At 35.5% G+C, this 15,884-nt stretch overlaps 1 protein-coding gene across 1 annotated transcript in view; it reads right to left on the bottom strand.

The window, feature by feature from the left end:
• Positions 1-330: 330 nt before the first annotated feature.
• LOC123549862 (uncharacterized methyltransferase YodH-like) overlaps positions 331-15,884 on the bottom strand; it is a 34,073-nt gene continuing 18,519 nt past the window's right edge. Inside the window, exon 4 of the mRNA XM_045338354.2 lies at positions 331-1,943. Coding sequence (XP_045194289.2) covers positions 1,455-1,943 — 489 coding nt within the window. The 3' untranslated portion in view covers positions 331-1,454. The remainder of the gene's footprint in view (positions 1,944-15,884) is intronic.

The following is a 15,884-nucleotide window of genomic DNA, read 5'->3' as shown; positions in this document are numbered from 1 at the left end:
CGGAAGGTCGGTGGTTCTATCAAGGCGTCTGCCATAACTCCTGGAGAGGCATTGTGGGTTTTCCTCCATCATCAAAAACGTAATGTGATATTTGTTGGTGTGACTTTACGCACTAAACAGAACATCATGCGCAATACACCTTCCCATTTGTTAAGTTACACTCTGGGGCTGGAGTTTTGCTGTTCTTCAGATTTGAATCGAAACCTTTGTGATTACATCTTAAAGCATCGGCTGTAAAATATTTAAGATGGAAAGTTTCCCGTGACAACGTAACTTGGTCTGTTTGTGAACAACATGTACGAAAGAATGCACAAAAATACAACATACTAATACATGTAGATTCCCTTTATTTCTTGATTACATGAATGATGACTATGATTTTGATTAATAAGCAATTGCAGAAAGAAACAGCAAAATCATTTTGCAACTTGAACAGAACACTACCCCCAGTTTGACATTCTGTAATAAATGTGTTTTCTTTGTTACAAAAAGAAGTTTGCGTAAACCGCAAATTATCTCCTTATTTTGATAAATCAGAATATATCGCGTTTGGTTTCAAATTTTCAAAGCATTTTCTTGAAATTAAGAGGATGCATTTGTTTCGCTAAAGGGTCATATTTAATAATATGTAATAATTCTGCTGCCCCAAACTCAGGTACCGAATTACAATTATATAGTTTGTAAGTGCATTGTATGCCGCATGATATTTCGGGAGATTTTTGGTTGTCCGCCAATAACGTGCATGACCACCACTTGCGTTAATGCCATAAACTGCACGTCCACGTTAATTTTTTTTTTTTTGGTCTAAAATGAAACAATTGATTTGCTACTTTATATTTCGATCTAAGCAGCAAATTTCAACAAGTTTGGTTCCAAACATGATGTAAATCGAGTTTTAAATGGAGAAATAAACTGCAATGTTGTAACAACAATATTATAGGGTAATTATAACAGTAGCTTGATCTGGGATGCAGTATTCGTCTGGAGTGGATTCAATGTTTATCAATGTTAAAATTATTTTTTATGTGCTCTATATAGATATATTTATAGAACTGTGTCAGGTCATGCATATCAAATGAAAGTAGTCCGCCAACATACAATACAAAAGGTACAATACGGATTTTTTTCTGCCTGTTCATATTTACTTGTGAAATACAAGCCGTATTTTTAACAGAATTTGTATAGGTACTAGTATATAATAAAAATTCATATTTGACGCACGTATTAACGAGACGCAAGAAAAAAACCGTTTCACCCGTAATATTCTTGTGAGGTTCTAATTAACTGTATAGAAAACGAATAAAACAAATAAATAGTTTTTCTGGTGTCCAACGTAACCTTAAAAAAACTGCTGCTTTTTCACTTCATTGCAAATTTCAGACATAATTTTATTTTACACACAAGAGTTATGAAAATTACATATATGCGCTGTTAAGTCACCAAAATTATTTTGTTCACTGTGGTTTACAAAATATCCATGTCAGGACTCCTGCAGTATTGGCACGATCATGAGCTCTGACCCAATTTTCAAGCTCTCCACTTTGTTTCAGTTCCTTAAGCTTCTTTTCAATTACATTTATTTCTTCCTCTGTTGCAAACTTCCAGTATGACGAACCTTGTCGCCATGATTTATCTAATGGACCCTCTACATTGTAATATTCGTCGAGAAAAAAGGAACCGATGGTGTTCAATTTTTGCATGCATTCAAATTTCGTGGTGTTGAACATTTCAGAAAACTGTTCCAAGGACGGAAGTACTTTGACATATCTCTCTGTTAATTTCAAATTGAATTGTGTAAACCAAACAGAATGCAAGCACGTTGATGGCAAACATGTTGATATGACTAGAAAACCATCTGGACGTACAACTCTTCGGGTCTCTTTCAGCGTCTCAATGACCATACGGAATCCAGTGTCACCTTCGCCATCTAGATGGTGTAATACCTTAAATGTAAAACAAAAAAGCAGGTATTTAATTTAATATTAGAGATTTTCAACTTACTTCGACGCGGACTACGGACAGCGGACTGCGGACTGCGTACTTACAGTAGGGGTTTTCTCAAAATATTTAAAGGTTCGCAAGAAAGAAATATATGTTTCTTTTACCTACATGTGTAGCAACTTTTGCCTTCATTGTAAAAATTAGTGTATTGTGATATAATTATCTGCTATTATACAATACCTACGTTTAAAAATATATGGATAGTGAACAGGCTACAATTAACACACGTAATCGCAATTTTCAGATGTCATCTAAATACTCTGTCGCATTTTACTTGCCTTTAGCATGTTCTTCAAATATCCGTATGCTTTAACATTTTGTTTTGATATTGAGACATTTCTGGCGTTACCTATCTTCCGCGCGACTCGAACGACACGACATGTGAAGTTTCGAACCCACGGTACTACGACAATACTTCACCTCAATATGTTCATGCATTAAAAAAGTACAACTTAAAACATGGATTTGAAGATAACGGTGATTCCTATAAAAACAGTTTAGTTTTAATTTGTGTTCGTCCATACTATTCCTAGACTTGTTCTTCCTAGCAACAAGATCAGAAAAAAAAACAGTACAAAACATTATTGTGAAAAAAAATTAAACATTCTGAATAAAATGAACGTCCGTTTAATTTTTGTTGCATAGTATAAATAGTATTCTGGTAAACTTCTGTACGGAAAAAAGTCATTGTTTTTCATTAATTTTGATATGTAGAATGTTCCATAAAATAGAAATTTTAATGAAATATCTTGAATGATTTCGTTCAACATTTTGTCTGAACATACAGAAGTACTCATACATGTATATTTCATCCCCGCCGAAACGAGATCTGATATATTACCATAATTTAGCTACAACATCTTGAATTAGTTATGTATCAGCATGTTTAAAATAAAAAAAAAGATAGCATATTTGATACATTACCCATAATTAAGCGACAACATCCTGAATTAGTTATGTATCAGCATGTTTGAAAATAATAATAAAAAATAGCCACTTCGTATTAACATAATCTGATATCAGATTTTGAAAAATGATCAAGACAGGCTCGGTCTTGATTTTTCAACAGTATTTCAGTTATGTAACGGCGGGCAGTTAACCTAACCAGTGTTCCTGGATTCTGTCCCAGTTCAAACCAGTTCTCCGCAAGTAACTGTCAACTTCCACACATGAATCAGAGGTGGAGGACGAATGATTTCAGACACAACGTCTTTTATCAAATCATCACGGAGAGCATACGCCTCGCCCATGGCTCGAACTCACGACCCCGAGATTCGTAGATCTGCGCTCTCCCTATTGAGCTAAGCGGGCGGGCTTCGAAACATTCTGAGTTTCAGCTGAGTTTGATAATGAAACATTTTCATTGATATCAAAATTGCATGTTAAAATTTATGTTTTAAATTCATGACTATTTTCAAGTAACTATTCAGTAAGGATTGCCATGTCTCGACTGGAATTTAATCTTTAAGTACCGTTAAAACTAGCTGTCAAAATTTCAATCTAAAACCCAGCTGAGACCGAAAATTGTTTTGTGAACAAAGGGCCTAGGAAGCGTCCAATGTCAAAATTCCAATCATATTCCAAAATGTTTTATGGCCAGTACATGCAAAGAATTGTCAACGAAATTATATTTTTGACTTAGTCAACTCCAATGACACCATTTGAGCGATTCTGGTGGTCATTTGATACCACCAGCTTAGTAGTCGAGGCTATCATTATTGACAAAGCCTTTTTAGTCGAGTACCTTTTCGAACATATGCATATATGGTATGTGTAGATAGTCTGCTTCAGGGAACTTGAAGAAAGATTTAAACTCAAGAAAACTCAAGATCTATATTGGTTTAAAAATTCATAATGTAGCCATCATGTATATCACGATAGGGTGACCGGGAAACCCGAATGTAATCAGTACCGCATAAAACTGAATTTGTAGGGTTTGAAATGGTTCAGAATATATAATACCACGTGCGACATTTTTTTTACCGCGGTGCATTAAAATGTTACGCATCGTATCGTGCATATTCAAAATTGTGCGTCTTACAGAAGCAGTTCAGCGTCGCGAGTGCAATAATACGAAACTCCATGTTTCCATATGAGCCGTGCCATGAGAAAACCAACATAGTGGGTTTGCGACCAGCATGGATCCAGACCAGCCTGCGCATCCGCGCAGTCTGGTCAGGATCCATGCTGTTCGCTAACAGTTTCTCCAATTCCAATAGGCTTTAACAGCGAACAGCATAGATCCTGACCAGACTGCGCGGATGCGCAGGCTGGTCTGGTTCCATGCTGGTCGCAAACCCACTATGTTGGTTTTCTCATGGCACGGCTCATATACACTATATACATTCTTTGATACCAAATATTCAATTATTATAATAAGTAATAACTTATAACATATGTTGCTGTGATCCCCTACGCATAGGGGTCGACTGAGCTAAAATAGGTGAACCTCTTGCGGCGCAGGGGAAGGGAAGAGTGTCTGTCTCCTCACCAGGAGGTCATTGGTTCAAATCCAGGATTATAGGGTATGTTGATCGTTGAATCAATAGCCGTTTTCACTTCTAGCGAATACTGGCTAGAACTTCACGAAATTGACAGCAAGCATATAAATAAGTTCCAGCACTTCAAATAAAAAAGAACAGGCCTTCGATACAGATCCTCTGGCCTCTTGTTCATAGATACGGTAGTCGAAAGATTTTAACAGATACATTAATCAAAAAGCGAGATAAAAGGTAAAAGGGTACTAAAAAAAATTAAAAATGCTCCCACGCTGTTAAGAATGCTTGTAAGACAAAATATATCGGTAATTCATATACAATAAGACGGATATTAATAAATCTTATAACTGTCTTTTCTCAGATATTTTAAATGGAAACAGTATTACGGCATTAGAACCGGATGCTGAATTTATGCATAACTTCCTCATATACAGTTTGAGAAAACCCCTATAGTAAGTCCGCAGTCCGTGGTCCGCAGTACGAGCGAAGTAAGCTGAAAATCTCTGTTAACGACAGATTGCATTCATACTTGTACACGAAATTGCATCCGTATGTTTACACAGAAACGTTGGATTTCATTTAACAAGAAGTATCATATACAACTTCCAGCACATTATATTTAGGTATGTGCTATTGTTAATGAAACTATGATCAAATCAGTTCCACGATGCCGAGACTAAAAGCTCTCCGTTCAATATATACATGTATCAAAACCTTATTTTAAATAAAAGCCAAAGTAGCATGCCAAAATTCAGCTCAATGTGCACACACAAAAAATACATAAAATGTGACTGATTGCGCATATTCTACGTATATATAAGAACCATTACTCCGCAAAAACTGACCAGCTCGAACCAAAGTCAATTATAGCTCGAAGTTTTCACTAAACTAAACACTTGCATTTAATTATCTACGCTCATTGACAACTAAGTGCGGGAAACTCGGAATAATACGTAAAATTACCAGTCTAATGGTCATAAAATTATCTCTGTTAAAAATGTTCCGATGGGAATAAGCATAGACATAAGCATCAAAAGCAAAATAAAAGAAACTCGGGAAACTTTACACTGACGGATATCACCGAGATATACGCGGGCAATAATAGCCTGAATGCCAGTGATCTGAAATATATCATTATTCTTAAACTTCTGAAATAAGACCTTTATTTCTCACCACTAACGTACGTACACAAACTAGAACTTTCTGTGTATGCAGTACAAGCTAGTTGAAAATATTATCACATCCGTCTACATGTTTTTTTTTTTTTTAAAGATAAGGAATGAAAATTGATACATGTAATTTGTAATTCTGTTATATATGTAAATCTATAAAAATATCTTTTGGAAACATAGAACAAAACAAAGCAAATATTAGCGGACTCAGATCATGTCTATTCATGCGCTGTAATGAATGTGTAACACCTCCCATGTCCTCAAGCATCGGGTAAGGTGGAATTCTATTGTTGTACAAATATTGAACAAACTCTGTTATTCCAAACGACAAAAAATACAACAATGCTGAAATCAGAGACTGGTAGATCCTTTTGAAAGCATAGAACGCAAACTAGCAACCTTAACCCTTACCATGCTAAATTTCTATAATGGACTGGTCCATCTTCCAATATGGGCAGTACCATTTATCATTTGAAGGGGTGTTTACTAAAAATTTACTGACTGAATAGCGAGCAGTGTAGACCATGATCAGACTGCACGGATGTGCAGGCTGATCTTGGTCTGCACTGGTCGCAAAGGCAGAATCACTTGCCGCCAGCAGGCTAAGGGTTAAGAAATCTTGCTTTTAGTAGGGGATTTTCGGCAGAGTTGCATTTGGTCCATTACTTGCTTAGAAACTGGTTTACCTGCAAAAGTTTCATCAAAATGTCTGCTTGAAAATGGGACACATTTTTGATATAATGTGAGACAATTAATAGAAGCCTGTGAGACGGATTAATGAAACCTAGCTCTCAGAGGACATTTTAGGATGCCAAAGTCTTGTACTAAGTTTAAACTATTTCAGTCTAGTGGTTACTAAGGAACTATCTTTGACCATAATGTCGCTACAATGTGAGTCAGAGTCTGTCAGAGCATTTCGCAATGACGAAGATTTGCGTTGAGGAGGACGGCGTATTTCTAGTATAGTTCACAACCAGATTATTCAAACTAAATTTTTACAAAGAATAATTTCGCCAAGATGATATATAAATTCTGGAATCTTCATGCAAAGTACCACATAGAATATGAAAGCCCACCTCTCAACAAGAAACCCATTTTAGTATCAGGTCTCATATATTGTTTACCTTGTAGTTTTGCTTAATACTAACAAAATTGATCAATACCAGACTAACACATATCAACAATTTTCAAAAGGTTTCATCGTGCAAAAAAGGAAATATTGGCGGAAATCAACGTATTGCATAAACCATGAGTAGCAGTGTAAACACTCATTATGTAAATGTACTACAATTATCGTAAAACAGCTGAGACACCAAGATGTTCTGTGGTGAATGTTCCGAGGACTGTTGCCAGAATTATTATTATTTTTATTATTTATTTTAATCACGAAAATAGACGATCAGGCGTTTTTATACTTCTTAACTGATGTATAATTTTCACCAATAAAAACTGGCCCTAAGTTGATCAACTGACCTTGCTGTCTGGTGAATACCACTCAAGGGATTTGGCAGTTTTTCCATCCCTTCTCGTTTCTGTCACACCCATTCCTATAGTAGTAAATTTTGTCGGAATTTCTCTTAAATAGGCGTAGTTTGTTTACTGCCAAAATTCATTCGCAGCTTGTATACACTAGAGCGGAGGCCAATATGTTTTGTTTCAAAATCACCCATTCCATATAATCATTGGTAATTTCATTAAATTCTTACAATAATTTCACATATACCTTTACAATACAACTGGATCGTTTTATTAAACACATTAGCATTATCCTCTATTTCGAAAAGGAACTTCTTTTCATAAAATTAGGAGAAATATTATTTCTCTTTACTTAAGGATTCAATCGCCGACACCTTTCTACATATTAATTTTGTGACTATTAATTTGTTTTGCATCGTATTCGTTATAGTTCATACTGTTTGAGTAAATAGAAATAAAATATAGATAACTTGTGTAGGTATTAGGTGTATCATCCCATTGAATTGTGTCCCCTGTTATACTATTTACAAGGTCGTTCGTCGGAAATGTTGTGATCACTACCGTTTGTCCGTCGGCCCGTCATTGTTAATATCTAGTATAGCTATGTGTATGTCCCAGTAACGAGTGCATTGAGCTTTCCTAAAGTCCAAAAAACAATTAACTGTTTTACTTGAGGGACATTGTTCATCAAATAGTAGTAATTATAAAATGAAAAGTAGCTATCTGCGGTAGATGTGAACAATCCGTGAATTTGAAGAACTTAAACGAGCCTACTATTTTTGTTTTCATGCGGCTTTCAAACGTATAAATTGAGCTGTTTGTAAATATATATGCCCGTGTGATATGCTGTCCGAAGTTTTATGTGAACTCATGGTCAAGCAGTTTTGACTGATGTGAACTAATGGTTTAGCCCATTGACAATATGGTTGCAAATAAACCTGCAAAATATGTTACAACTAGGTGCCCATGTGTTTTCCAAATTTTGATCGGAAACCGTGGTGTATTTCGATACCACAATAGTGTTGACTTCTGACCAAATGTCTACTAAACTATGGCTTACCTACTGACTACATGCATTCATGCTATGATATTCTAGTGTCTGTTGCTATTTTTTAACTTTGATTTTCCTGTCCTAATTGCTCAACCTAACAGCATAAATTTTGTTAATATACCCATGTAATATTTTGAAATAAAATGCACACCCTGCACACCCTTGTAATTTTCCAAGAGAAATAATTTTACAAAGAGAAAAAAGCAAATGTTAAAATGTGGTTATTTCCACAAGTGACACAATCACGGTGAGGATGCGTACTCCGGATATTGCCATTTATTGATAAGGTATTTTCCGAAAACGTGTTTATTTTTTAGTCAACAAGGTAAGTAAAACCCCGATTTACTATTGTATTATACTACTAAAGAAGAAAAGACCATTACTTTTAATAACCAGATACTGTGTATATATATGCTCTCACAAGCGTAAAATGAATTAATCTTAAAGAGCAAGGCAATGTTGTTTTGATGTTAATTCCATCTGCTGGGATTTCTTTAATCGTTTAAAGAAGTGAAAGAATTTTCAAATTCGACTTAAAAATGAGTAAGTTATGATCATTTAAATATTTGATCAAAAATGGCGGTCATTTTGTTTCCATGGCAACAAAAAAACAAAATGGCGGATTTATTAAATTTCTAGACACATTTTTGAATTGTATTTACTTATTTCTATAAAATAATTTCTCTATGTTTTTCTAGCTGTAATGAAAGAAATTATCATGTTTTACATCTTACACTCAAAAAACATATAAAATCAATATATTTTAAAGGTTATTTGCTAAATAAAATATTCAGCAGTGTGTAAATGACGTCATAAACACACAATATGGCTGCCTCCATGATCAGCAATTTTCTTGAATTTCAAACTGCCACATCTTTTTCAATAGTGGTCCGATTTTAAAATTTCTTTCAGCGTTATGAAAGGCTTCAGGATAGCTTTCGTATGAAATTAACTTACTATTAGGCTCTCCTTGTCCTTTAAGTAGAAACGCTAAAATTTGTGATAAAATGAGAAGTTTAACATTTGATAAATGCATGTCGTGAACACATTTGTCCCGATACCATCACCTATTTCCATTGTGGGGAAAATCTGAATCGTACGATTTATTAAGTTACATACAAAGAAAAAATGTGCATAATTTCAGCTTTGTAAATGTTCAAATGACGGAGAAATCGGTGATAAATGAGCGTCGATGGTGTACTGTGTATTGAGTTTTCAAAGTAATATTTGTACTGTGTATTGCAGTTTCGTGTACTGAGTATTGATATTGAAAATTGTGCATATTTTCAGCATTGATGGTAGTTAAATAGACAAGGGATGTAATGGCATCGGCCCAAATGATGGAATGTCTTTTTCTGTTTGCACATGACATTAGATTTCTCATCGAAAATAACAAGCACTAGTTTGAACACTGAAATTACAACCTAAATTACAGCGGCACGCCAATAGTCACTCCGAGAAACTGTCTAAAAACTAACCATTGCCGAGTACATCCGTGGAGCTTTATAATAATGTAACACAGGATATGATGATGATGATAAATATGGAAAAGGTTTCCACTTATAAGAACAGCAAACATGAAAATATGTAATCATGTTGCCTTTAAACATCAAAGAGACATAAACCTTGGTCAATAGATGGCCCATTATTGATTTTGGTGCCAATTGTTCAAAGGTCAAGGTCAAAGGGTTTTGAACTTTTAACGTGGTTTCTCCTTAATAACCTTAGACTCATTTGACACTAGTTTCACTTGAAAATTTCTTAAAATAATATAGTCAAAGCTATATGTATTGTTTTGAAAGGTAATCAGCTCACCACTTACTTCATACGAAACAAAATAGGTGTCATATGCACTGAGCAATTGGTTTTAAAAATAGGAGGAAACAGTGTCATGCGTTATTCATGAAATATATTTTGCAAACTTCATTTACAGTCAAACCTGTGTTAAAGACCACCTCTGAACAGAGACCACCTGGCTCTAAAGACCACCTGCTTTGTTTCCCATTTTAACATTTACAGTGTATTTTAACCTTTTAATAAAGACAACCTCCCAATAAAGACCACATTTTGGCTCTCCCAAATGTGGTCTTTATAGACAGGTTTGACAGTATATGCAATTTCTATGCAAACAGTTCGTTATTACTTTTTATGTGATCAACTTCCCTTTTGATCAAAGTAGTATATTTCTTGTCAAGGTCAACTTTGAACAATAACAAACGATCAAGAACTGACTTGAAGATAATTCCGAATTTTTGCATGTATTCATACTGTTGAGTGTAAATTTGTTATTTTATAAATTTGTGTCTTTCTGTCCATGGAATTGCACTCTGTGTACCATTGAAGGTTCCATGTATATCGCCGTATGTGTGTTTCTAAATTATATTTTGGTACTGGAAGCATGTGCAAATGTTGATTTCTGCTAGAGGGCGTGGTAGGTAGCATGCATTTTCACTGCCGTCCATGAACAGGCCTCTCACAATTTGCCCAAATCAAATTTGTCTTGACAACCTTTTTGAAGGCTTTCTGTTGGAAATTGGTCCCGTTTGTAAGCGGTTTCCTTTTTGAAAATGTTTTTAAATATTTTCTGAATCAACAGTATTCTTTCCGCTTTTTTCAGCATATTTCTGGTGTTATCTTGTAATTTACCTTTTTTGCGGTTTTGCAGGTGAGCGTACTATATTACTTTCGTCATTTGGGTGGTGTTCAACAAAATGACATACAATGGCCTAAAAATCGTTCGTTGAGCTATAAACACACATAAACAAGATAAATCTGCAACGAAAAAAATTACAATACTGTAGAATCTGGTAAATAAGCGCATATTCGAATATAAGCGCATATCAAAAATAAGCGCATACGGCCTTACCATTATTCCGTATGGGATAATAAGCGCATGTCATGCCCTTACCTTAATTTTGTCTCGAAAGTAGGCGCATATACGATTACTGGTAAACAAACAACAGATGCAGAAAAAAGACGTAATTACGGTATTATACCGTGATAATTGTTTATCATAAATACAGGTGACAAGTTTTCTTACCTGTTGAATAGCCGATATGTGTTAACAGATTATAATGCCTATTGTCTGATAAACGATAACTGTTTATGATAATCATGCTTTTCGAATAGAAAATGATTTCAGTAAATTAAAGCTAAAGTTTGAATACCAGAAAAGGTGTTTGCGTTGTCATAATAGTTTGTCATTCTTTTGTATTTTTTTAAAAAAAGTGTTGATAAAATGCTACAATGTTAGTGTTAAACAATTATTGAATGGTGCGAGAGATTGCCCATATTTTGCAAATTATGAACCTCATTATGTTTTCATTATGTATGAACGTTGAAGGCCTATGCAACAAAAGGAAGTAGTTCACTGCGCACGTCCATGACCATGTTTTATTTTCGTTTTCTCAGCCAAGGTAAGCACTTTCAATATTCCTAATATATCAAATATAGGCGCACATGGCTTGTCTATAAGCGCATATCAAAAATAAGCGCATAGTTTTTGACTTAAGTATAAGCGCATATCAGAAATAGGCGCATAAAAGTGTCATTAAAATTATTATAAGCGTATACGCTTATTTACCAGATTTTACAGTATAGCATTTATTAGTAGGCCCGGGCTTTCTGCAAAATATTGAGAGTATAAGACTTAAGTGAGTACGATTTAGAGCTTATTACATAAATTACAACAGAGTTAACGATAGATAAATATCAATGTAAAAACATCACGTATCTTCAGGGCTAAAGAAATTACTGTTTTGTACTTTGAAAAGGGAATGATAATGTACATTTTGTAAGATTTATTCTATAAAACTCAGTGATAATGTCAGCATCACACAGTACGGTAAAATGTGATACAGGTCAATACACAGTAAATATATTTGCAATACACAGTACACCATCGACGCTCATTTATGACCGATTTCTCCGTCATTTGAACATTTACAACGCTGAAATTTTGCACATGTTTTCTTTGTATGTAACTAAATAAATCGTACGATTCAGAATTTTTATCACAATACAATAAGTGACAATATCGGGAGAAATGTGTCCCCGGCCTGCATTTATCAAATGATAAAGTTGCCGTTTTATCACAAATTTTAGCGTTTCTTCATAAGATTGACTCATTTTACGCTAGTGAGAGGATATACACAGTAGCTGGTTTCTAAATATAAAATCCCCTTTTTTCTATACTAGTAAAATAGATTAGTAAATTAGATTTGTATTTACCGTGTTGACAAAAGTCAATCACTTTTTCAAAAAATACCTTAAGTTTCAAAAAAGAGCAGCTCGCCTAATTCTTGATAAAGACTTCGATACCCCTTCTGCTGAATTATTTCGAGAATTAAACTGGATGACTTTTCCGGAGCGGGTAATATTTCAAAAAGCAGTTTTAATGTACAAAAGTCTAAACGACCAAGCACCTATTTACCTCAGAAATTCATTTACATTTAGCTGTGATATACATGATATACATGCTCGAACTTTGAGGTCAGATTCTAATTTGCAGCTTTACCTTCCTCGACCGAAAACTGAACTATTTAAAAAAAGTTTTACCTATTCTGGTGCTACTATCTGGAATTCCTTACCAAGTCATATAAAAATAGCATCATCAGTAGGGCAATTCAAATCACTATACATAGCTTGGCACAACACACAATCATAATACTTAATATTTCTAATATTGCACTTCGTATAGTTATAGTATAAACAAAATACTGGTATTAAATGCACTTGTCTGTCTTCTATATGTTACAATGTACCATGTAAATATTTTAGATGTATATGTTATGTATTGTTTTGAGGGCCTCATGGAAGATTGATGTTGTTCGTCAAATGAGTTTTCCTCGTTAAATAAAGGCTTTATTATTATTATTATTATTATTATTATTATTATTATTATCACAAAATAGCAATATCCGGTGTACGCATCCTCACCGTGACAATATATAAAACAATTTATTACCTTCTGTAACATTATACTGAATTTTGCTATGGTATTTAGGCCAGCCAAAATGTTTGGCTTTAAATACCTTAAATAAACAAAAGGTCACCTTTGTAGCAAGAGAAATGTATGGCAAAAGATACATATCTATATTTCATAACGTTTAGACAAATGAAATACTAAAGGTGTTGGATTTTGCATTTAAAATTTTAGCGTTCATATCTTCGGAGCATAGGGGTTTACATAAACTGAGTAAACTTCATTTGGTGGCTCATTGGACACAGTTCCGCATTATGAGATGTCGGGAGGTCCTAAAATTAAATTGATCTGGAATCGGGTCTGTGAAGCAATTTCAATACGAACTATGAACTGCAACTAGCCCAGAGGCTGTCATTTGGAATTCACTATCATCTCGTGCTGTTACACTGTATCAACGAAACCTAAATTAGGCCATAATAGTCACAATTTACACGAATGAAGAAAGCACCGACAGTACAATTGCAACATTCGCTAGGAAAACGGTTTAAAAATCGTTCATACTTGTATATAAATACACTGACGAGGAAAAGAAACACCACATTCACACACATTGTAAAATATTTTGTCACTTGTGATTCAAAATTTGAAAAGAGCAATTCCATTCGCAAATCCGATGATTTAAAGAATTGGCGGTTAGTTAGACAGCATTTTATGGCCGCATCAGGCTTCAAAACTTAAATTTAAATAGACTGGTCAGACGAATTTTAGCGATACAATCAACAGCGCGTTTGGTCGCCTCTACTGGCAACCAATACAGCAAGATGTCGCCCCAATGGACCGGCACCAGTTACGTAGCAGATACCGTGAGATTCTTGCCCACTCCTGGTGGAGCGCTGCTATCAGCTCCTGGACGTTGGCAGTCTGCGGTTGCCGTTGATTTTACCACCGTCCAAGGTAATCCCAGGCAAATTCAATCAGATTGCAGTCCGGTGAGCACGTCTGCCAAAGCAAAACGTTAATGTTGCTCGTCTGTAAAAATGAGGTCGTGCGTTGTCATGCTGAAAGACAAAACCTTGACGTTCACGGAATATAGGGACAACCACAGGACATTATATCTGGTCGATGTAACGCCTGGCTGTGAGATTACCTTGACATACGACGAGCTGGGACTTAAATCTATGGTAGATGGTTGCCCAGACCATAACTTCAACCCCACCGTGAGAACTGTGCTGCAGAAAGCAGTTGTTAGCACAGCGTCCATGACGTCGTCTGCAGACACGGATACGTCTGTCGACGTTCCACATGTTGGAACGGGACTCAACACTAAACACGACGTTCTGCCAACTCTGACCGCGATTGTTGCGGGCCCAAATTATACGTTTGTGACGGTGACGTAGCGTAAAAACTAGACCGCGGTAGGGCTTGCGGCAAATAATTTCTCGTCCCATTCTCTTTGCCGATTTCTAAACTGTATATCGACTTATAGGCCGTCCACGGTTATCTACCACTAAGCGTGACGTGGATTCGACCGTCATAAACCTGTCACACTGGCAGTTTTAGACGTGGTCTACCAGAACGAGGTCTATCGAGAAACGTTTCCGTGTCTCTGACACGTCGGACGAGACGCAGTATTGTCGAACGAGAGACGTCAAAATGTCTGGCGATTTGTTCTTGCGTTCACCTACATTCGAGCATGGTCAAACTTTGGCTTTCTCTTCGAAATTTAGCATTGGCATTATCAAATTGTCAGAAAATCTCTGAAAATATGGTCGTATGTCGACCAAAACTGGTATTCGCTCTATAAAATCATATGGTTGACGCACACGTAAGAGGATATCATGAGCAGATACATGTATTTAACATTGGGCTGATAAAGAGTTTCGGTTGAGTGTTTTTTGTCGGTCAGAGTAATGATATTGCACATCAAATTTAACTGTTTAACGAAGGTAACGCCAACTTCCGATGAGGCATTTCTTTATCTCGTCTGTATAGAACCGTTGGTATTTCAACAGTTAAAAAAGGTAAAGTTTCTTGTTTAACGTGGGTAGTCGACGGAAGTCCCCATCTGGAATGGACGGAACAACTTATTTGCAGCCGATCCCACGGCAGGCGTCATATTTATCTCCCCGGCATTCAGTCTAAGCCGATACTGTTGGAAACAGTACCAATTTAAGTAAATCACCCAGCACTGAACACTAGTCGGAATATCAGCCGCGGCCGGGAATCGAACCCGGACCGCTGGCCTTGTAGTTCAACCTGCTAACCACTGCGCCGCCGACTCGCTTTTCGGTTCCGTTATTAAAAGAATATGGACGTATATCCTTGATAACATAATTTCAACCATCCCAGAGCGTAAAGTTAAATGTCATAAAAGACATATATTTTTGAGTTGTCTTAATGTCGTTTTTTCACACCTTTGTATGTATCAATATTGTGGAAATAATTTATTTAGACCACCTACTTTCCTCGAAAATGACGGTGTTCAACTTATTTCAATATATTACGGGGTACGGCTGATGTAAATATACATATTATAAATATACTTAGCCTAGGGACACAATTGTGTTACTATAATCAAAGATTCAGATTAACAATTAAATATCATACATTTCAATTTCAAAGCTACATACAGTTTTAAAGCGTACTTTTTTGGCTCAAATTGTTGAAATATCCTATTACGTATAAATTGTAAACGTAAAACTAGAACCTACATTGAAATAAAAAGAAATGGTACTTAAAAACACACATCTAGTATTAAAATG

Source organism: Mercenaria mercenaria, chromosome 15 (genome assembly GCF_021730395.1).
Source record: "Mercenaria mercenaria strain notata chromosome 15, MADL_Memer_1, whole genome shotgun sequence".
NCBI classification, from domain to species: Eukaryota; Metazoa; Mollusca; class Bivalvia; order Venerida; family Veneridae; genus Mercenaria; species Mercenaria mercenaria.
The sequence above is the reverse complement of the archived record's forward strand: the minus strand, read 5'-3'. Positions and strand labels throughout refer to the sequence as shown.